Source organism: Nicotiana tabacum, chromosome 16, assembly GCF_000715075.1.
Source record: "Nicotiana tabacum cultivar K326 chromosome 16, ASM71507v2, whole genome shotgun sequence".
NCBI classification, from domain to species: domain Eukaryota; kingdom Viridiplantae; phylum Streptophyta; class Magnoliopsida; order Solanales; family Solanaceae; genus Nicotiana; species Nicotiana tabacum.
In genome coordinates, this window is record NC_134095.1 from 62355601 (window position 1) to 62378134 (window position 22534).

At 34.8% G+C, this 22534-nt stretch overlaps 2 protein-coding genes across 2 annotated transcripts; one reads left to right on the forward strand and one right to left on the reverse strand.

Annotated features, from left to right (window-relative positions):
* Positions 1-10993: 10993 nt before the first annotated feature.
* LOC107809535 (uncharacterized) lies at positions 10994-11725 on the reverse strand. The gene is made up of 2 exons (XM_016634186.1): positions 11711-11725; positions 10994-11623 (listed from the first exon to the last, which is right to left on the reverse strand). The coding sequence occupies exons 1-2, from the start codon at positions 11723-11725 to the stop codon at positions 10994-10996; spliced, it is 645 nt and encodes a 214-aa protein (XP_016489672.1).
* Positions 11726-15522: 3797 nt separating this feature from the next.
* LOC107809533 (uncharacterized) lies at positions 15523-17194 on the forward strand. The gene is made up of 2 exons (XM_016634185.2): positions 15523-16261; positions 16337-17194. Exons 1-2 carry the CDS (start codon positions 15896-15898, stop codon positions 16952-16954), a joined length of 984 nt encoding a protein of 327 aa, XP_016489671.1. The 5' UTR covers positions 15523-15895; the 3' UTR covers positions 16955-17194.
* Positions 17195-22534: the final 5340 nt, after the last annotated feature.

Genomic DNA, 22534 nt, shown 5'->3' on the forward strand with positions numbered 1-22534 from the left:
TTATATGAAAACGAAGTAAAATATTATGAAATATATATATATATATATATGTTGATGCAAATAATAAATTTGGATGATTAAGTCATCACAAAATAATTTAAAGGGGTAATTAATACATATTCAAGTAATTTAAATGCAAGAAAATCAACTTTAAAGCTTTAAAAATTATGAAAAATTATAGAAAATACTTATATGACCCCTGTAAAATAGGTAATAATGCAAAAATAATATTTTGAAAGTAAATGTGAGGGCAAAATTGAGTATCAACACCAGCTCCAAATCGCAAAAGCGACTCAAAGGTCGCAAATGTGAACACCCAGTGTCCGCAAATGCGATCAGATATTTGCAAACGCGAAGAAACGAACCTCCGAAATCATTAAAATACCGATCCAAGATCGTTTACCCCAAAATATTGAGTGTGGTCAACTCTAGCCTCATTTTGAGTCAAAAAATCATGTTATCTTTAAAATTTCACACAAAAGCTTTCCAAAAAGCGACTCGGACCAACATTAAATGAAGCTTTGAGAGATCTCGAAATACAAAAATTGAGACAAGTGTTCAAAACGACCTATCGGGTCGTCACAGCCCTGCACTATTTTATTGTCTCCTCGTTTTTTCTTATTCAAACTAAAGAAGTAAAAGAAAATGATTTTTACTTCACTAGCTTCACTCGTATTCCCCTTGTCACGTATTCTTTCTTTACCCTTTTATTTTCCTTGTTTTCTATACAAACCAAAGAAGTAAAAGAAAATGATTGCCTCCCCTCGTTTCACTTGTTTTTCCGTTCTCTCGTATTTTGTTAACCCTTTTATTTTCCATTTTATCTATTCAGACCAAAGAAATAGCAGAAAATGATTTCTTTCACTCGCTTCACTAGTTTTCCTCTTTCTCTCTAATGTTTTCCTTACGCTTATATTTTTTTTCTTGTTTTCTACTAAAACCAAAGAATAAAAGAAAATGATTTCCTTCACTTGCTTTCATTTTCCAACCTCGTATTTTTTCTTACCCTTTCTCTTAATAGGGAAAAGTGGCAATATTTCGCCTATACAAGTTGAAAGTGAGCCATTTAGTCCTCCATTAGATATTGGTCTAATATTATCGGTTATTATGGAATTTTTTTTATTTTTTCCGTTGATTCTTAATGGAGCTCCATGAAGCGACTGATTTAATATCGTAGCACGACATGAACGACTTATTCAAGTTGGACGCTTTCGTTTCCTCCTCTTTCCATAGAGTTTTGCCTTCTTGCGCGCTCTAGGATGATCTCCTTTTTCCTTTCTGACCCTTTTCACGTTTACCTTACACATTCAGCTCGCAACACCACTTCTTCTAACTCGATTTTCTTTTCCATGCTACTAGGCTCCACATAAGGACCTTGTGTTGCTCTCAAATACACATGCAAATATACGTGGTCGTACAAGTAATAAAATGATAAGTCGAGTATCGAACCCACAGAGACGTATTAACTACCCACTAAATTTACCAAGATTGTTATTCAGTCGAGGCAATCCGAGTTCGAAAGTATCATTATACTAAACAAATAATTCTAACTAGTAACTAAATTATCAAGCAGCAAAATGTTTGTTGTGTATTCAATAGAGACAAATATTCCAGGGTTGTGATCGATTCACCAATCCTATTGTGTTCTAGTTAACTCTCCATTTCATACAATTCACTCATGGTTGCTAATTAATCGAACAATTGCTCTCGTAGCCTTCTCCCGAAGTACTCCTCGCCTATTCAAAATAGATTAATGTCTATATTCCCATGAAAACAATCTATTAAGAATGCATTCAGATTACGATATTTAATTAAGGATGGTGATTAGGTATATTCCTATCCTAACCACAAATCTCCTCCCCCCCCCCCAGAATTAAGATTGTGCTCTCTTTAATTCCTCTATAATTTAAACATGGCTTTCCCAAGCATAGCATAGATAGTAAATAGAACCTAAATGATGGCCAAACAATTAAGCAATTAATCACAAAATTAAAGAAATAACAATATATTGGTGAATTGTAATTAAGATTAAGTCAACGTTGAATAACAATATTTGTGGCAAAATCACAACCCCAGAACTATGGGTTTTAACCACTCATGATAGTATCAAACAATTTCATAAGTGTTGGATAATTGAAAATACTAAGAAAAGCTGAAGAAAACTGAGATATCCTCGCTCCTGAATGTGTCTCATGTGTATTCTCCCTTAAAAGTGGCATCTCCCTTCTCAAAATAGGCTTAGTCTTGTTTTTATACGCGTTGGGTAGGTCTAGGTCTGAAATAACTCGTCCCCGGCAAAGTTGGAGAAATTTCCGTCACTAGCATTCATGGCAGTGTGGGGGTGCTGGCTCTAGCGCTGGCCTCCTAAACATTCTATAAAAGGCTTCACAGGCGGCGTGGGGCGCTGCCTATGACGCTGGAATTCAACTGTTACACACCAAGTTTTCATACGTGAGAGTACGTCATAAGCCATTGATGTAAGCTCGGAAATGAGATTATATTTGGAAGAAAATAAAGTAAGTTAATCATATTACCTTGTAGGTTACAAATATTTCATGAGTACCAAGAGGGTTGGAAAGTTTAGAAGCTAAACCAATTAAAGAAAATAAGTTTCGTCGAAAGTTGACAAGTTTCGAATGTTATAACATGTACTTTGGGGTGAGACTGGGGTTCTTATCAGGATAAGGAGTTTATGCTATGAGTTATTTTAGTCGTATGATAGTCATTTGCTATGTTTTGAAGGCAAGCAAGTTATGGAACAAGAGTTGGCAAAGGTCATCACAAGTTACATTCATAAATTTGCTGAAACTTAGGTCAAATATAGCTGAGCTTTTCTCCAAATATACTTGCAATTATAGGGTGATCTACCAATAAAATTGAAGATCTACGAGTCTAGTTTCTAACGCATTAAACCGTTTGTCGATACGGCATCGGAGTAGAGAGATATTTGTGTTTTTGAGAGACCGCGCAAGCAGCTCCCAGTGGGACCCACTTAGGTGGTGGTCGACCTACTTCCCTTTATAAACGATTTGGACACCTATTTTTAACTCATTTTCAACTCAACTTTGTCTCCAAACTTCTCTTAACCCTTCTAAACAGATACCACAAGGGTTTGAAGTGACTACACCATATTTCAATATCAAAACTTAGTTCTAGTGAAGAACAACACCTCTTTGAGGTTGTGTTGTCATTGAGGATTGTTGTGGGTTGTGTTTTGCTGAAATTCCAAGTTTTTCTACTGGATAAGGTGAGTATAACTGCCTACTAATTGTGCTTAAGCTTGCTTGTATGTTGGTTAAGTTGTTAGGATGATAAACTATAAGATAATACTTGGATTAGCTTAAGTCACTTCTATGGTGTTGTATTGCTATTGAGGGTTGTTGTAAACTGAATATAACTTGGATTTTGACTTGAAGTTACTGTAGGAGGTATGTATATTGTGTTCTTGCTTGTGCATAAGGTTATCTTGATGTTGATTAAGTTAAATGGATGGGGTAGACATGAACTGGTGAATAAAATTACTAATTGAAGATAGTTGGAGTTGAGGATTGTTTCCTTTATTATAAATATATGGTATAAGGATGGAATCATTGATGAATGACTTTATTATCATGTTAATGATACTGTTAAGTTAATGTAAGAAGTCTATAAGGGGTGATATGGGTTATACAGATTCCAATCGGAGCTTGCCGCTCGTCGTGAAGTAGTTGTGACTTGTCGTTGTTATATGGTGTCTTGTTATTGATATTTACATGTTGACGGATTTCTCTGGTTATTGTTGTTGGTATATGGTGTTGGAGGAGGCCCTTGTTACAGGGGAGATGCTGCCCGAATTTACGTAAATGGGCTATTAGCTTAAGTTACAAACTTAGCCTTTGCTCAGCACTGATTTTGAATCTCCTTATACCATCATAGATTGAGTTGACTTGTTTGAAGAGTTGCTTGGAAGGTATTAAAGACTCAATGGGTTTAAGGTATATTAAGGCACTTCCTTCTTTCTTTTGGCATGATCTAAAGTGAAATGAATCTGCTATTTCATAACGAATCTACTCCTAGCAACTAAGGTTGTCCATGTTGTTCTTTCCTTATAAAATTATTCTAAGCAAGTTTGTATGATCCTTGAATCCTACTGAGGTTCAATTGAGGGTATGGATGTCCATAATGTTAATCGAAGGTGCAACGACCTTAAGTCACTCCGAAAGGTTTAGAACGTGATTCCATGAGTCTAACATGCATTATATATAGTATCTATTTTACTCTACCGAGCCGCGCTATAGTAGATCGGGTACGGAACCTATTGTGCAACCATTGATTAGTTAGGTTTACCGAGCTCCACGTGGCCGGGTACGATTCTACCAAGCCTTATGATGGCCGGGTACATTTTTACCGAGTCCTCTTTGAGGCCGGGTACGATATGTTGATGATGATGCCTAAAAAGGCGTATGTTTTTAAAAGTTTATATATATATATGTATTATGCATTTCATGTCAGTATCCCCCAGAGGCATTCAGATGTTATAGGTTGTATCTCCTCTATCTTTCTTTACATTACTGTTCTTGTTTATGCTTTCCTGCCTTACATACTCGGTACTTTATTCGTACTGACATCCCTTTTGCTTGGGGATACTGCGTTTCATGCCTGCAGGTCCCGATAGACAGGTTGACATTCCTCTTAGTAGGCTATCAGCTCAGCGAAAGGTATTAGTGCATTCCACTTGCTCCGGAGTTGCCTATTTGGTCAGTATAATTTGGACAAGTATTGATTGGTATGGCGGGACCCTGTCCTAAACTTTATGATGTGTATGTACTCTTAGAGGCTTGTAGACATATGTCATGTATATGAAAGATTATATGGCCTTGTCGGCCTATGTTCATTGTACAAGTGTTCATTTTAGGTCTTATAGGACAGTATGTCACATGTATAAGTTTGTATTACATCTTGGGTCGTCTTATGTCAAGTATTCCCTTACGTTTTATTCTGGTTATATCATGACGGCCCTTTTGGCCCATTTACCCATGATGGTATGATAAGAAAGATACGTTATGTTGGTACTCGGTTGGGTAAGGCAGCGGGTGCCCATTGCGGCTCACCAATTTGGGTCGTGACAAAAGTGATATCAGAGCAGTTCTTTCCTAGGGAGTCTACAAGCCGTGTCTAGTAGAGTCTTGTTTATGGGTGTGTTGTGCACCAGACTTATAAGCAGGAGGCTATAGGGCATTTAGGATTGTCACTATTTCTTCTTATTCTAGATCGTGTGGTAGAGCTCAATTGTAAGAATTCAAACTCCTAAATTTGACTTTAGTCGTAATACAATAATACCTACATCCACAAAGACAGTTGGTAAGAGATTGAATGTGGCTCTGGAAGAGCTGAGTTAGAGGAACTCGATTTTGCATCATGCTTATGATGAGTAAATGTAAGGTCTTCAACAGATCATGTGTGTACTAAGATATGTGAGCTTCTTTACAAGGAGCCCCAAGGCATGAATATCTATCCACCCATATAGTAAAGAGAGACGAGAGAATCAGGAAGTGGATACAAGTTTCAATAAGTAAAATAAGCAACTTGAAAAAGAGTAGGAGGTACCCATCTAATGAAGATTATCACTAGTTGCAATTCAAGTAGAGAAATATAAGCATTCAACAGTAACAGAGGTATGTACAATTGGCCACACCCATCTCAGTTATGCCTTATGGGAGTTGACAGATATAGTTTAAGAGAAGAAGGGGATAGCAAGATACAATTGGGGTTAGAGTAACCCAAAATGTTAGATCGATTATTATCATTAACTAACATTTTTGAAGGTTATTGCAAATATGGTAATAGTTCTCCTTGTGAGACACCCCGATGGTGCAATCTGGAATAGTACATTTAGACATGAATACTAGAATGTCTAGAAAAATTTAGAAGATTGGCACTGGAATCCTAAAAGGGTAAATATTTACCTTTGTATGGGTCTCGTTCCTAGTAAAGAAAGAATGCTAGGTGACCTGAAGAGCCAGTGAGATGAAGCAAGGGGCACTAAAAGTAAAGAATGTTTTGTTGAAGTTATCATAATAAAGTGATTGACAGAAATTTTAGCCGGAGAATAAGAAGAGAGTAATTGAAGTATTATGAGTAAGATGTGATAAATGATGATAACGGTAAATCAAAATATGATAGAATGATAGAGTCTATAGTCAAGTGAAGGAAAAGACAAGAGGTGACAGGCCTTGAGACAATAAAAGAGTATAGGCCAAAGGCTATATCCTCATTCGAGAATTGAGTTGGTGACTCGAACGTGATTACCAGAAAGAAAAATTAGACCCCCGTAGTAATAGAATTTAGTATGGGATAATAAATAAGATAAAAAATCAAACATGAATTAGGGATCAAAGGAATTGGTAATAGTCGATATTGTGAGAATTTCAGAGATCGTGTTTCAACAATAATAGAATAGAAAACAGGCGAATAACCTTTAAAGGTCATTTAGGAAGACGCTTCCTTAAAGCAAGCACTCTGAGCAGAGTTAATCTTAAGGGACTAAGTGTGCCAATTACACTAGGTGTCACCTTCGTGCATAAGAAATTCAGTTATCCCTGGTACACAAGGGTTACCATAAGGCGAGTAAGGGTCATTGATGATGTGAAAAGACGCCAAAAATGAAGAGGTAAAACATCTATAGATAGATCTTCGTAGCACTAAGTCTTAGTACTCTACTAAAGAAGGGAAGATAGTGTGATATGGTATTAAGTCAGAGTTACTGGTTAGGCAACTATGGAATAATAAAGAAAGAATGTGGTAGAAAGGCGAAAGGAATAAGATTGCATTTATTCAGACCCTACAGATATGTTACAACTCCAGAACATTAGGCAAGCACGCCGCCGAGGAGAGGCAATAAGGGTTCCCACACCAGATGTTATTGATAAATAAGTGTGAATGAACACTTAATATATAAGGAGCCAGTACGAGTGGTAAGTTAAGACAAAGAAAATAACCCAAGAGAGATTATGTGGAATATAGATATGAGCACGGACCAACGAGTAGTTAGTAGTTGATTCGGGAAGAACCTAGTTATGGCTAGACAAGAGGATACAGACAAATCATGCAGATTGTGCAAGGTAAACATAGTGAACCCCAACATAGTGAATTCGATCTTGCAGATATAATGACATCGTGATCCTTGAGAAATACTTGGATAGGATTTGGGGGAGTTAAAAGTACCGAATATGTGTTACAGAGATAAAAGAAAGTGCCACCAGGGAGACAGCCAAAATTTCAGTTCAGAAGCAACCCTACGAGCCCAAGGGCGCAGAGGTAGGTAACTAAAGATAATTATAGGCAAGTAAGAACATCAAAAATTCCTTTAGGTATACCACATAATCAGCTCACAACTTTATAAGAGTCAGATGATCTCCCTTAAATACTACAATGAAAGACTAGCTGAGGCCTGAGGAAAAAGGAAGAAGGCTTCAACCTAAGCATAGTAACTTGAAGAAGAAATGGTCTTGTAACAATAGTCTCACTACAACATTGTATACACTCCATAAGAAAGTGGTACCTATCGTGGCTAATGAATGGGAAGTAAAAATCAAAAGCTGATATTTGAGATCATATGAGTTACAGGAAATTCCAGTATTCACAGGCACTAAGATAAGCCGAGCATTCATGAAGCAAGTGATAGAACGACAAAAAAAAGTAATTGCCTATGTTTAAAGGCAACTGAGACGGCATGAAAGGAAATCTATGGTGCTAGCAAGTGAAAGAAAGGTTGTGAATAGTATAAATAGATATATGTAGGTCGCAAGCTAAATTATCGTAGAGTGACAAGGTTTAAGGTAGATAGGAGTAAGGATAAGAAAAGACAAGTGAGAAGGTGACACAAATAGGTGAGTCCTCGGGATTAAACCCATCACAACAAGAAAGCTAATGGCTTCCGTAACTTATTGAAAGCTCGGTACAGCCTGAATGAACTTAGAGGAGTCTAAGACTAGGTGCATTTAGAAGAGATGGAATGCTGCCCTAGTAGTAGAATAAGGGTGTAATTGTAATAAATTATAAGATAATAACGTTTAGGCCTTTGATTGAGCAATAATTTAAAGAGAATGGATTTCATGAATTGCACAGGATCAGAATACCCCCATAAGATGAATCATCTTGGGATGCTATGAAATACGGTTATTGAAGTATAGTATTGTCCCTAAGTGGATCAAGAAAATCACTTAAGATGTTCCCTAATGAGATGTGAGCCCCAGTGACAATGTATTACGTAAGAGGTTTCAAGTTATGAGTGGTAGATTAATATCAACATTAAGATGGATCAATGATGGATGGATAAAAGTTAAAAAGTATGAGAGGAGATTAAGTTGTCATTCTTAAGATGAACAATAATGAGGAAGCATTAAAGGACTTAGATTTATACATGTAGGATAAGCAGCGAGAGAATAACGTGGAGTTGGGGAACAAACCTCGATAATAATAAAACAAAAGTAAGAGTAACCTGCCTAGATGCAGTAAAGCCATAAGGATTGATATCTGAGGCTATGAAACAAGAGATATCAATAGTCGTAAGTTCAACAAAGTACAAAGCGAAGAACTTCAGTATACCTATTGATGCCTACAGGGACAGCTTGTCATAGTTCTGTATATGTTCATAAAGTGAGGCTTAGAGATTGGCTAAAAGATGGAGGAAAAAGGGGAGAAGAGTCTCTAGGCACTCATACAAGGACACAATCGTACATACTGCATGATATAAGGTAGCAATAGTTACAATATTGGAAGAATTCCGACAACATGTCATAGCGTGAGAAAGATGCCTAAAGGGGGAATACCCTAGCGTTTGGATTTATTCACAAAACAGTTGCCTAGATGGAAAGATGAGCATTAAAGTATTCGTAAGAGCTATAGTTTATGAAACTGATAAGTGCATCAGTCAACATTCAAGGATGAATGTTCCAAAGGGGGGAATGATGTTACACCCCAAGTTTTCATACGTGAGAGTACATCGTAAGCCATTGATGTAAGCTCAGAAATGAGATTATATTTGGAAGAAAATAAAGTAAGTTAATCATGTTACCTTGGAGGTTACAAATATTTAAGATCATGAATAAGAAGTACCAAAAGGTTTGGAAAGCTTAGAAGTTAAACCAATTTAAGAAAATAAGTTTCGTCGAAAGTTGACAAGTTTCAAATGTTATAACATATACTTTGGGGTGAGACTGGGGTTCTTAACATGATAAAGAGGTTATGCTATCAGTTATTTTAGTCGTATGATAGTCATTTGCTACGTTTTGAAGGCAAGAAAGTTGTGGAACAAGAGTTAGCAAAGGTCATCACAAGTTACATCGGAGTAGAGAGATATTTGTATTTTTGCGAGACCGCGCAAGCAGCTCCCAATGGGACCCACTTAGGCGGTAGTTGACTTAATTCACTTTATAAACGCTTCGGACGCCTATTTTTAACTCATTTTCAACTCAACTTTGTCTCCAAACTTCTCCTAACCCTTATAAACAGATACCACAAGGATTTGAAGTTATTCTAAAGTGATTACACCATATTTCAATATCAAAACTTAGTTCTAGTGAAGAACAACACCTCTTTGAGGTTGTGTTATCATTGAGGATTATTGTGGGTTGTGTTTTGCTGAAATTCCAAGTTTTTGCTACTGGCTAAGGTGAGTATAACTGCCTACTAATTATGCTTAAGCTTGCTTGTATGTTGGTTAAGTTGTTAGGATGATAAAGTACAAGATAATACTTGGATTATCTTAAGTCACTTAAATGGTATTGTATTGCCATTGAGGGTTGTTATGAGCTGAATATAACTTGGGTTTCAGTTTGAAGTTATTGTTGGAGGTATGTGTATTGTGTTCTTGCATGTGCTTAAGGTTATCTTGATGTTGATTAAGTTAAATAGATGGAGTAGACATGAACTAGTGAATAAATTTACTAATTGAAGATAGTTGGAGTTGAGGATTGTTTCCTTTGTTATAAATATATAGTATAAGGATGGAATCATTGATGGATGACTTCATTATCGTATTAATGATACTATTAAGTTAATGTAAGAAGTCTATAAGGGGTGATATGGGTTATACGGATTCCAATCGGAGCTTGTCGCTCATTGTGAAGTAGTTGTGACTTGTTGTTGTTATATGGTGTCTTGTTATTGATATTTACATGTTGATGGATTTCTCTGGTTGTTGTTATTGGTATATGGTGTTGTAGAAGGCCCTTGTTACTGGGGAGATGTTGCCCGAATTTAAGTAAATGAGCTACTAGCTTAAGTTACAAACTTAGCCTTTACTCAGCACTGATTTTGAATCTCCTTATACTATGATAGATTGAGTTGACTTGTTTGAAGAGTTGCATGGAAGGTATTAAGGACTCAACGGGTTTAATGTATATTAAGGCACTTCCTTCTTTCTTTTGGCATGATCTAAAGTGAAATGAATACGTTATTTCATAACGGATCTACTCCTAGCAACTAAGGTTGTCCATGTTGTTCTTTCCTTATAAAATTATTCTAAGCAAGCGTGTATGATCCTTGAATCCTACTGAGGTTCATATTAAGGGTATGGATGTCCATAATGTTAATCGAAGTTACAACAACCTTAAGCCACTCCAAAAGGTATAGAACGTGATTCGATGAGTCTAGCATACATTATATATAGTGTCTATTTTACTCTACCGAGCCACGCTATAGTCGGCCGGGTACGGAACCTATTGTGCAACCACTGATCAGTTGGATTTACCGAGCTTCACGTGGCCAGGTACGATTCTACCGAGCCTTATGATCGCCGGGGTACATTTTTATCGAGTAGATTTGGGTCGTGACATCAACATTTCCCATTTTTCCTCCGTTTTGGCTCTAATCTCGCACCTTTCGCCCCAAATTGCTTCCGAGATGATTCCTACACATTAAAACACCACGAATTAACATAAACCGATACATTTTATATATGAAATCCATGAAATACGAGTAAAACATGAATTTGATATATATACACTTTAAGCTAAATATCACCTTGCTCTATCAACTTCGATTCTACTACAGAGATCATGCACACATCCTCATAATACCTAGGAAGGTTAAACGTCTTGTACACATTAAATGTGATTTCTTCATCATGCACTCTCATCTTTAGCTTGCCCTCTCTCACATCAAAACCAGTGGCCAAGCATGGTCGCCCCACAATAATTGGAACCTCCTCATCGGCCATGTAGTCATGACTAATGAAGTTTGTAGGAAAGATGAACTTCCCTACTCGCACCAGCACATCTTCAATAATTTCTTCAGGCACTGCTAATGACCGATCCGCTAGCTGTAGAGTTATAGTAGTAGGCTTGGGGGCTCCAAGATCGAGCAGCTTGAACACTGATAGTGGCATCAAATTAATGCGCACTCCCAGAATGCACAAGGCTATACCAACCTCGTATTTTCCAATCGCCAAGGGGATTGTAAAACAACCAGGATCCTTCAACTTAGGCGGGAGCTTACTCTGTACTCTAGTACTACACTCCTCAGTAAGTGCAACCGTTTCAAACTCTATCAACCTTCTTTTGTTGGCCACAATGTCTCTCAGGTACTTGGCATATTTAGGAACTGCTTGTAGCACTTCTACCAAAGGTATATTCACACACACCTGGCTCAAGATGTCTAAGAATTTTTTGTACTTGTAATCATCTTTCGATTTTTGCAACCTTTAAGGAAAAGGCAATTGTGGCCTTACCTCTATCTCTATCATAGTCAAAATTTGAAATTGAGGGGTAAAGATGGACTTTTATTCTCAAAAAATATAGATACGAAAAGTATATTCATTTTACACTTGAGCTCCATTAATGACAAGGATAAATAAAAGATAATTTGCAATTGACAAAGATATTATTGGAGCAAAAGTATAATGAAAAACAAAATTAAGCAATTTCAAACGGTAAATGAGCAAATTTAAACATTTTCCCACCTTAATTTCCAAGCGAAAGAGTAATAACATGTGGAAAGGGTGAATGGACAATCCTATAATTAGATGTGGGGGGTCTGGCTAACAAAACCCAATGGGGTGCCCAAATCAATGCCCTTAAATAATGGACCATTGTTCTTAATTCCCTTTCCAATGAGATCTCAAAAGACCAACATCCTCCCTAACTATCCCATTCTCCAAAAACCCACGACCACTCTCTTTGTCCATTTATTATTTATTCTTCCCAATTAAACTATACTTTCATTTATTTTTAAAAAAAATCTCAATATACTTAAGATTTTCTGGTCCCCACCACCTCCTTTGCTACTTCTAAACGATAAGTATACAGTAGTTTATTACATAAACACATCTTACCCCATAAATATAACTTCATCTCCTTCGAATTACCATGTAATTACAGTGCTATTCTCAAGTCAAAAGAGGGTACTTGAGTTGATATATATATATGTGTGTGTGAAGCTTTAAAAGGATAACCAAATCTTTTGTGATCACATTTTTTTGAAACTTTTATAGTTTTAAAAGGGTTTTTTTCATAGTTATCTACGTATCTTAGTGTAACATTGATATAAGCTTTATTTCGAAATAATGATTTAAGTAATGCTCAGGTCAACTTAGTTTCTTTTTCAACAGAATAAAGTGAAGAAAGATATCGATTGTTTGCTAGGTCATGGATTCGAATTTACACCAACCTTACAACAATCAAACAAATTTTCCCAGAGGAAATAAAAAAAAGATTGATGGGTCCCAAGGGCCAGTTAATCAAATGGACTGCTTCAAACATCATGTGAGATTGTTCATTGTAAGGTGCCGAGGGAGCATTATACATTATATTTAACTTTTAATGGTGGAAAATTTTTGAGAGAACCCAAACTTAATCAATTAATTTTTAAAAAATTTACCTCCTATAGCAAGCTATTACACCCTATTTATTATAAATCAAAGTAATTTCAAAATATTATTATTTATAGCTACTTTTTCTATTTATTTACCTACCATTGCAACATGAAACACCTACCTGGAGTGCAAGTTCAGCGCTGAGCCGAGGGAAGTGGGCGTGGATATGAGGCTTGAATCACAAGTCATCCCAAGTAGAGGCAGCTTCAAGTACCTTGGGTCAGTTATCCAGGGGGAGGGAAGATCGACGAGGATGTCACACACCGTATTGGGATAGGATGGATGAAGTGGAGGTTAGCATCTAGAGTCCGGTGTGACAAGAGAGTGTCACCTATACTCAAAGGTAAGTTTTATAAAGCGGTGAATAGACCGGTCATGATATATGGAGTTGAGTGTTGGCCTGTTAAGAACTCACATATTCAGAAGAGCAGAAATGAGGATGTTGAGGTAGATGTGCGGGCACACTAGGATGGATAAGATTAGGAATGATAATATTCGGGAGAAGGTGCATGTGGCTCCCATTTGATGACAAAATGCGGGAAGTGAGGCTTGGATGGTTCGGGCATGTATAGAGGAGAAGCCTAGATGCCCCAGTAAGGAGGTGTGAGCGGCTGATTGTGGAGGGCATGAGAAGAGATAGAGGGCGGCCTAAGAGTATTGTGGAGAGATGATCAGGCAGGATATGGCGAGGATTCAGATTTCCGAGGACATGACACTTGATAGGAAGATATGAAGGTCGAGTATTATGGTTGTAAGTTAAGAGGTGGTTGAGTCTTGCCTTACTTCATACCATTGTGAGACTAGTCTGGTAGGATTTTTGTGTAAGATAACTATTGGCAATGTTATGTCTTACTATTTCGTTTTTCAATGCCGGACCTATTTACTAGTTATCGCTTTTGCTTTGCATTTTTCTTCTGGATTCCATGTTGTTCATATTTTTCCTATGATTTCTAGGGTGATACTGATATTATCTCCTTGTCTTTTTGTTTCTTGAGCTGAGGGTCATTCGAAAATAGTCTCTCTACTCCTTCGGGGTAGGGGTAAGGTCTGCGTACACAGTACCTTCCCCAGATCCCACTAGTGAAATTTTACTGGGTTATTGTTGTTGTTGTTTGTGTATAAGCAATATGTATAGACATTTGAAAAGAATCAAGTCTTTTATTGCATACTTCAATTTTACTTCCCCACCCAACTTATGTGGCACCATGTGACTTGGCACGGAATTCTAAAAAAAATTGTTATTTAAAACAAACCTCGTATATTTGTATGGCTAAAAATCATAACATTAATGGTAAAATATAATTTTATGTTAAATTGTATCTAAATATATAAAAGTGACATTCTTTTTTGGGGCAACTAAAAAGGAAAGAGTGTCATATAAATTGCGTCGGAAGGAGCAATATACGAAAATGATCAATCTGGAGTTACTAGCAATAAATTAAAGTTTCTTTTTTCTTTTTAATTAAAAATAAATTATTTTATTTAGAATACTCAAATTTTTTAAAAAATAATTCATAAATCTCTACTAGTAAAAAATAAGGCCCCAAAATTTTGGAGCCTAAAGCATTTGCTTTACCGACCTTATTGTTAAGTCGCATTGATTCTGTGTTTATAATTTAATAATGATTATGATTTTAATTATTTTTCACATCCACATATTAAAAATACTAAAGTTAGTTAGGGAGAAGTAGAGCGAGCTATATTAAAGCCTGAAATTTCACAAGTTTATTTAAATTGTTTTGTATATATATATATATATATATATATATATATATATATATATATATATATATATATATATATATTATTTTTGACCTCCATACATCCTATAAATTTCGGAGAAAATATATTCAATTAATTACCACCATTGGCCTTTTGTACCTCTGCCTACTAGGGAGAAGAGAGTTACTTGGCCTAAAAAGACTGAGTCTTTGCATAGTAGAAGGTTACAAAGAAGCACATCATTTCCTAAATCCCCTTAAAAGGAACATGAAAACGAAAAAGAGGAATGTAAGATGAAGATTTTATATCTAGAAGGAAGGAACCAAAACCTCCCACAAATTTCAATAGGATAGAGGGGAAGTAAAGGAAACAAAGTCAGTTGCTCGAGGAAGAAAAAGAGGAAGGAAGAAGCCAAAGAAAGCACTAAAATCAAAAGAACTTTATTACCCATATGACCAAATTTAAAGAAAGAATTACTACATTTGTTGTTCATTAAACACCCAGCTATCGCGGTGGAGTGATCAATACTCATTTATCCTTAATTATCATATTGAGTTCGAACTCTTAAAATATAATTATCTTTGTTAGATTTAATATGTGATTTTTCGATGCGAAATTTAATCGAGCCTCAATACAAATACAAACAGTAGGGAAATAAATAAATAAAACCCAAATCTCAAACTGCCATTCAACCCAATGAACTCAATCTTACATCATTGAACATTGCCAACACACACTTAAAAAATAAATTACAGAATTTTTATATTTGATTATTTTATGTAAATGGACAAATGAATATATTTAAACCAAGATTAAAGAGAAACCACTATCCTCACCCCTTTCTACTCTACTCCCTACCCCATATATTACTTATTGTATAGTATTATGCTTATGCTATCCATAAAAGAGTTCCTTTATAAAGCATTAAAAGATAAAGGGGCACAAAAGTGGGGAAGAAAAAGGAAGAAATTGGAAGAGAGCTAAATAAGTTCATGACAGTTTCATGTTTTTGAGTAGTTTTTTCCCCTGTTTCATTCTCTCACACTTTGTTTGTTTTAATACGAAGGGGAATTTTTTTTTTTTTTAATTTAAAAAAAAAAAAGGCTTGGTCTTTTCTTTAGCTTCCTTTGTGCCCATTAAACATTGAAAATGGCAGATTATGAATGATCATTTCCCCTCGAAAGGAAACACTCATCATTGCTCCCAACAATTCTTTTAGAAACCTGAGCTTCTAAGAGACATTCATTCCCTTGTTCAACAATATAAATATATATATACATATCTCTCTTGTATAATTTAATAACTACTTCCATCCTTGTTATGAATATGAATATGATGGATCCTTCAAACTCTGTGAATGGATTTTACAGTTTTCTAACAAGAGGAATTGATGATCTTGAAAGAGTTTTTCTCTCTAATAATTTCATGTCTATTCAATTCCTTCAAAGGGTACTTTCCCTTTTGAGATCTTTCCACACACAGTTAACACTTCTTGTCCAAAAACTTCATTTACCTGTTGGTGAAAAATGGCTTGATGAATACATGGATGAAAGTTCTAAGCTTTGGGAAGTTTGTCATGTTCTCAAGAATGGCATTTCAGGCATTGAGAATTACTATTCTGCTGGTTTTAATGTCACTTCTTCTCTTGATAGCCATCCCCATCTCACCACACAATTATCTAGACAGGTAAAACACAAAAAATCCATTGTATTTTTGGGTATTTTCTTGATTTTTGTACTGATTTTCTTGGAAAAAAAACAGGTGATAAGAGCAATAACAGGATGTAAAAGAGAAGCAGTGGGATTAGAGGAAGAGAATAGAGCATTAATGGAAACAAGAATAGAGCCACTATCATTAAGGTTTGATGAGGTAGTTTCAGTGGAATCAAAGCTAAATGGATTCAACGGATTCAGAGGAGTTTTATATGCAATGAGGAATGTTAGTTCAGTTTTGTTAATGATGTTGCTTTATGGATTAGTCTATTGTTGGCCACAATCAGAATTTTTAAGAGGAGGAGAAAGTTCAGAGTGTTTGTTTTTTGGATCAAATTTCATGATCTCAACTTCAAGATTGCAACAGAGAGTGGCTAATGAGATGATGTCATCATCAACATCATCAATGGGGGTTTTGTTATATGAATTTAGAAGATCAAAATCAGCGTTGGATGAACTAAGAGATGAATTGGAGAAAAGACAGAGTAGTAGTAGTGTTGTGGAATGGGAATCAGAAATTGAGATAAGGGAAAGAGTTGATAATTTGAAAGCCTGTTTTGGTGTATTGAGATCTGGTACTGATAATATTATTGGACAGTTGGATGATTTTTTTGATGAAATTGTTCAAGCAAGGAAGATGCTTTTGGATTTCTGCAGCCATAGGTAGAAAAAAAAAAGAAATTACAACTAGGGAAATTCTGTATTTGTTGGTTTTTAACTTTTTTCCCTTTAGTTTTCCTCTTTTTATTTCATCTTTTTTCCTTTTAGGATTTTCTAGGGGTTTATTCCTTCTTTTTTTTTTTTTTTTTGAATGTGTAAGCTCTAAGCTGCTGTAGTTGGGTGGAACCCTCAAGATGTCTTTATTTCAAGAACCCAAAAAGGAAAATTTTGAAGGAAAAAAGATTGATGAAACATGATTTCCCACAAAAATAATCCAAGCATGAGAATCTATTAGTATTAGTATGGGACAAGTTTTTACTCTCTCCTATTTTTTAATACATATTGTTTATCATTAATAATATTGAAGACTTATTTCGAAAAGTCACAAAAAGTAAAAGTAAAAAATTATGATGAAAATTCTTGAAATGACTACAAGTAGCTGTAAGGCAGAAGAAGAACAAGTCTTTTGTTCCATAAAAGAGAGTGGATGGAACCTTCTTTTGTTACTCAACAAAGGGAGACAATATGGGTCAAAACCCTACATATTTTGTTACTTTTTGAACTATGTTTTGATTGTTTGTGTTGTGAAAAAGATATTAAAAATGTAAAAAAGAAAGGGGAAAAAAATGATTCAACTCTTTAGTGTGATGATGGAGAGTGCTCCTAAGACTTAGAATTTTGTAGTAAACGACTATAATGATTTGATTCCAGTAGCAACAAGAATAATGAAAAGTAAAAAGAGGTTGGCTACTATTGTAGGGAGAAGTGAAGGCACTGTTAGATTCCTGGATTTGGCTTTAATGTTGCAAAAGGCACTAGTGCTTTGGCACTATTGGAAGCTTTTCTCTGATTCACTCTTCCCTTTTGAAGCATTTGTGTCTTTGAAATGTAATGTTTCTCCAACTCTCAACCCCCCGCTCACTCTCCCTAACTATAATATAAATTATTTAACGGGAGATATTCAAAAATAGTCAGATTTACAAGTGGTAATTGAAAAATAGTCACAATTTTAAAAGTAATCGAAATCTAGCCACTTTTCATGTAAAGATAAATCTGAACGAAAACACTATTCAAAATCCAAAAATATTCCAGCATAATATACTGGAATTCGAATTTTTTACATGTGAACTTCCAGCATAATATACTGGACTTCCAACATAGTATACTAGAGTTTCAGTATACATAATATGATGGAAGTTCATACACAGGTGCTCCAATCTCCAATATATTATGCTGAAATTTTCCATGTGCTGGAGTTCCAACATAATATGCTGAAATTTCATACACAGGTGCACCAATATATGCTGGAAATTCATACACAGGTGCACTAATATATGCTGGAAGTTCATACACATGTGCACCAATATATGCTGGAAGTTCATACACAGGTGCACCAATCTCCAATATATTATGCTGGAACTTTCCGTGTTACAGCAAAATAATTGTTATTTTTCAATGACTTTATAAATGCTGGCTATTTTTCAATTGTCAATCTGAAAACTGACTAGTCTGTGCTATTTTTACCAAGATAGTTGACAACGAAGGCTTTCAGTTTAGTGATATCGGAAGGTCTTTTGCACAATAGATCCTACATTGATCATTAAAAGGGTCACCGGATATTGTAAATTTCAACAGAAATTTCGTATATGTATGTGTTTATATCTTAAAGATGGTTATATAGATAAGTTGACACCTTGAACATTACAAGTCTTTTTGGTGCACTTGTAATCGCTTAAGTTCCCTTACAGCTTATAGTACTTGTTGACATGATTCATTTCTAGCTGTAATAACTCTTTTCTACCATGAATAATGGTTTTTCTGTCACGTTAAAATTTAAGGTCCGCCTCTCACAAGAGATAAATCAGCTCTCATATGTTCCAAGTCTTGCTTAATAGAAAAGATTTCCTACAAATAAAGACGGTTGATTTTCTTTTTTCCTCCTTATATAAGTTTAGAAAAATTATTATATTATTTTTTGTAATAAAAATTATTTAATTTTATTTAAGTATCGTAGAAAATATCTCTTTTATTTACTCCTAGTGACTTTTTGTGATGCTTAGAAAACAAAAAGTACTTTTTTTGTCACAAAAAATAGCTTATGTGACTTTTGTGATACACTAATACCCAGGTAAAGTTAGTTACTTTTTGAATTACAAAAAATAAGTTAGTAATTTTTGGTATAATAAAATAAAAATTGAGTAATTATTCATGAATTAAACCCAAAAATTCAAATATGCGACTCCTACTTTTTTGTCCACCGGGGAAGAAAAAGAGAGGAGAGGGACATGACATTCACCTTATAAACACCAGTCTCAACCTAGTAGAAATTCACTTTAGATATTCAAAAGGCAATATCCATTCTGCTGTATTCGAATCTATTTGATAAACCTAACAGTAAAAATACAATATTATTGATGGATGAAGATTTTATTCAAACCGACATATTTGCATTTGATCCTACACTAGGTGGGATATTTTTTGGAACAATGGTGGGTCTAAAGAGTATGATAATTGAACTTCAACACAGCCCATGGTATGGTATGATATGATATGGTACAATTTGAAAACTTCAATACGGTAATTTGAGTTTTCGATTTTTGAAGTACAATATAACATACCAAATTAATTTCGTATAGTTCGATAATTCTAAGTTTGATTTCGGTAATTTATGATACGGAAAGTTAGTAATCACGGTTGTTCGACTTTTAAAGTCAATTGAACGAATAAAGGCAATAAGGACACGCTCATAATCAGAGGCGGACCTACAGGCTACCGTGGAGGTGCGGGGTCATCGGAATTATATAGATTTTATTTGTACTGTATATACCCCTTAGGTAATTTACTTGGCCCCCTCACAAACAAAAGCTGGACGGCAACCGTGGTTGAGTTGCTAGTTTAAGCACCATTCCAGGTTTCCTTACCATTCGGTCTAGTGTCGGAGACCTAGTTCAAGCAAAATTAGCACTTTTCTTCTTTCTTCTTTTGTTTTCTTTTACATTTTTGGATTCGATGATTGTTTCTATCCTTTAACCTTGCAGGTTTCGAAACCTTGGCCTCTTACGCAAAATTGAAGGCTTCATTACAAACCTAATAACAATGCTTATTTTAATATATATATATATATATATATATATATATATATATAAAAAGAAGTAGTGCCGAGCGACACCGCTTCTATCAACATTGCTTCCTATAGCACCTACATGCAAAGTAATCTTTCACTAATTTCTTGGTGCTTTTTCTTTCTTTAAAAATTTCTAGTTGTTTATATATTGCGGATAAGTTGTCATACTTATTAATTTCTTAAAGAATTGCACACAAAATTTTATTGTTAATTATTATAGTTAAGGTTAGTGGTGCTTCCATTGCGCTCAAATCCTGGGCCCGCCTCTGCTCATAACAAATGGTGTATATTTGTTTTCCTAGACAAAGGCCTCCAAGAACGAACAACATTGTGAAAACATGAGTACCACAGACAAAACTCTCGTGCAATATTTTTTAACGTTATCAGAGGTAGATAAGCATGTGTTCCAAATAGAACACAAGTGTCAGTAGCCATATCCATCTATGACTGAGTCTGATCTTCCCTACACTTCGTCGAAATTAAACAAATTATCAGCCAAAAGTTCTATATAAAACTAGACGAGTTAAAGAGTTGCTAGAAGTAGCAATTTAAAGGTACAAAAAAGTTAAGTAATACCGAACAATTTTAATATTCCCTAATCAAATATATATATATATGAATTTTATATGTAATTAGGTATTTTTGGTATAGTATTCAGTATTTCAGTATCTTTTTTATAAATATATATCAAATGCCAAATTTTTTAAAATACAAAACAAATACCGTATTGAATACCAACATACAAATACCAATATTTAAAAAAAAATTATTTCAGCATAGTAATTCGATATTTACCAAAGTACGGATAACCTTACGCCACGAGTATGAATAATAGTGATCACTTGTAAAAAAGGCTACTCATTTTATAAATATGCATGATTTTAACTCTTATCAGAAGCGACTATTCTGCGGAAAAAAAAATGGGATAGTATATTGAAATCCTTGCAACTACCTAAGAATATTTGGATGGATGGAATCATTCTGATTTTGGGTTCAAGTCTTGAGTATAGAAAAACTTTTAATAAGTAACGGTTATTTTATATTGTGCCCTACTCGATACAAATTCAGATAATCAAGCCAGTAGATACAAAATTCAGCGAAGTATATCAAAAATATTGTTAATACCCTGCCTATTCTTGCCTCTTGGCATTGCCATCCTTATATGGAAGGACAAGATTCAAATGCTTGACTCGTGTTCAAATATCTCCCTACCAAAAATCAAAGGAGTGACATAACGTAAAGACAAAGTTTAAAACGTGATTCTTAATTTTGTTTTTTTTAATAAAAAAACATTTTTCATCTCTTTGCGCTATTATTCTTAGGATGACTTCTATTTGTCGCCAATTTTCTTCCCCTTTTCTGGGATGTCACATATTAAAATAATGATACAAAAATATCGAAGTAGCTTTCATATCCTGCAACTAGATTTCATGTTTAATTTTTTGTCCCATGCCGGAAATTCATGCCTCACTTTAGGGGTTTACTTAGTGAAAAATTAGTCAACACATAAAAGATTAACAATAGCAATGATGCATAATCATAAGAATCAAAGAAAGATTAATTAAAAAATATCAACTGAAAAACGAATATGTCTTTGCCAGTGGTTTCAGCAACATATTCATTTTCTATCCTACCTTAGTTGAAGACATTTTTCTGTTCATCTAGCATGCTTAATTTATTTTAAGTAGCAGTTGAAATTGCACTTATATTCCAATTGGACTTGCCTATTATTTCTAATTTCATACTTCTAATCATTGTCAATTAACTCTCTCTCCATCTCAACCGTCAGAATCCCAAAAGGCACAAAAAAAAATAATATACAAAATGCACAAATAATTGGCAATTGTCAACAGAACATGTGCTTATTATGAATATTATAAATCTTTTCTTGATTTGGAGTTGCATTGCAAAATATCTTTATAACTGACAAATATACCGAGCATAGTATCCTGATTATAAATATAGGTGTTGGATACCTTTTGGTCAATAGTATATACTAGATGGTATTGCCCAAGTTTCGATAATCCAAGGTTTTACAATATAAGTATGCTGTTAATGAGTATGAAAGATAGTTCAAGGACTTGCTTTCACTAAGGAATTTACGTGCAAGGTTTCGGTTATTGGTTTACTTCATCATGCAATACTTTTTAATTTTTCTAATCAGGATTTAAGAATATTTACGCCACTAATCCGTGAAAATCAAAACTATCCATATTAATAAGGTCAATCTGACCATTTTAGTTGTGTACAAGCTCACAGTTCAATTAGATTTACATTTTATAGGAGTACCTCCTAAATAAGGTCAAAGGGTGCATTTATTATCACATTTTAGAATATCCACCACAATTTCTGTACATAGAGTTCAAAAATTTCAGCAACTATAGAGATGTCCAAACCAGTTTGTACCTATTTCATCGAATACATGCTACTTTTCACCAACACATACGGATAATTTCACCAAAG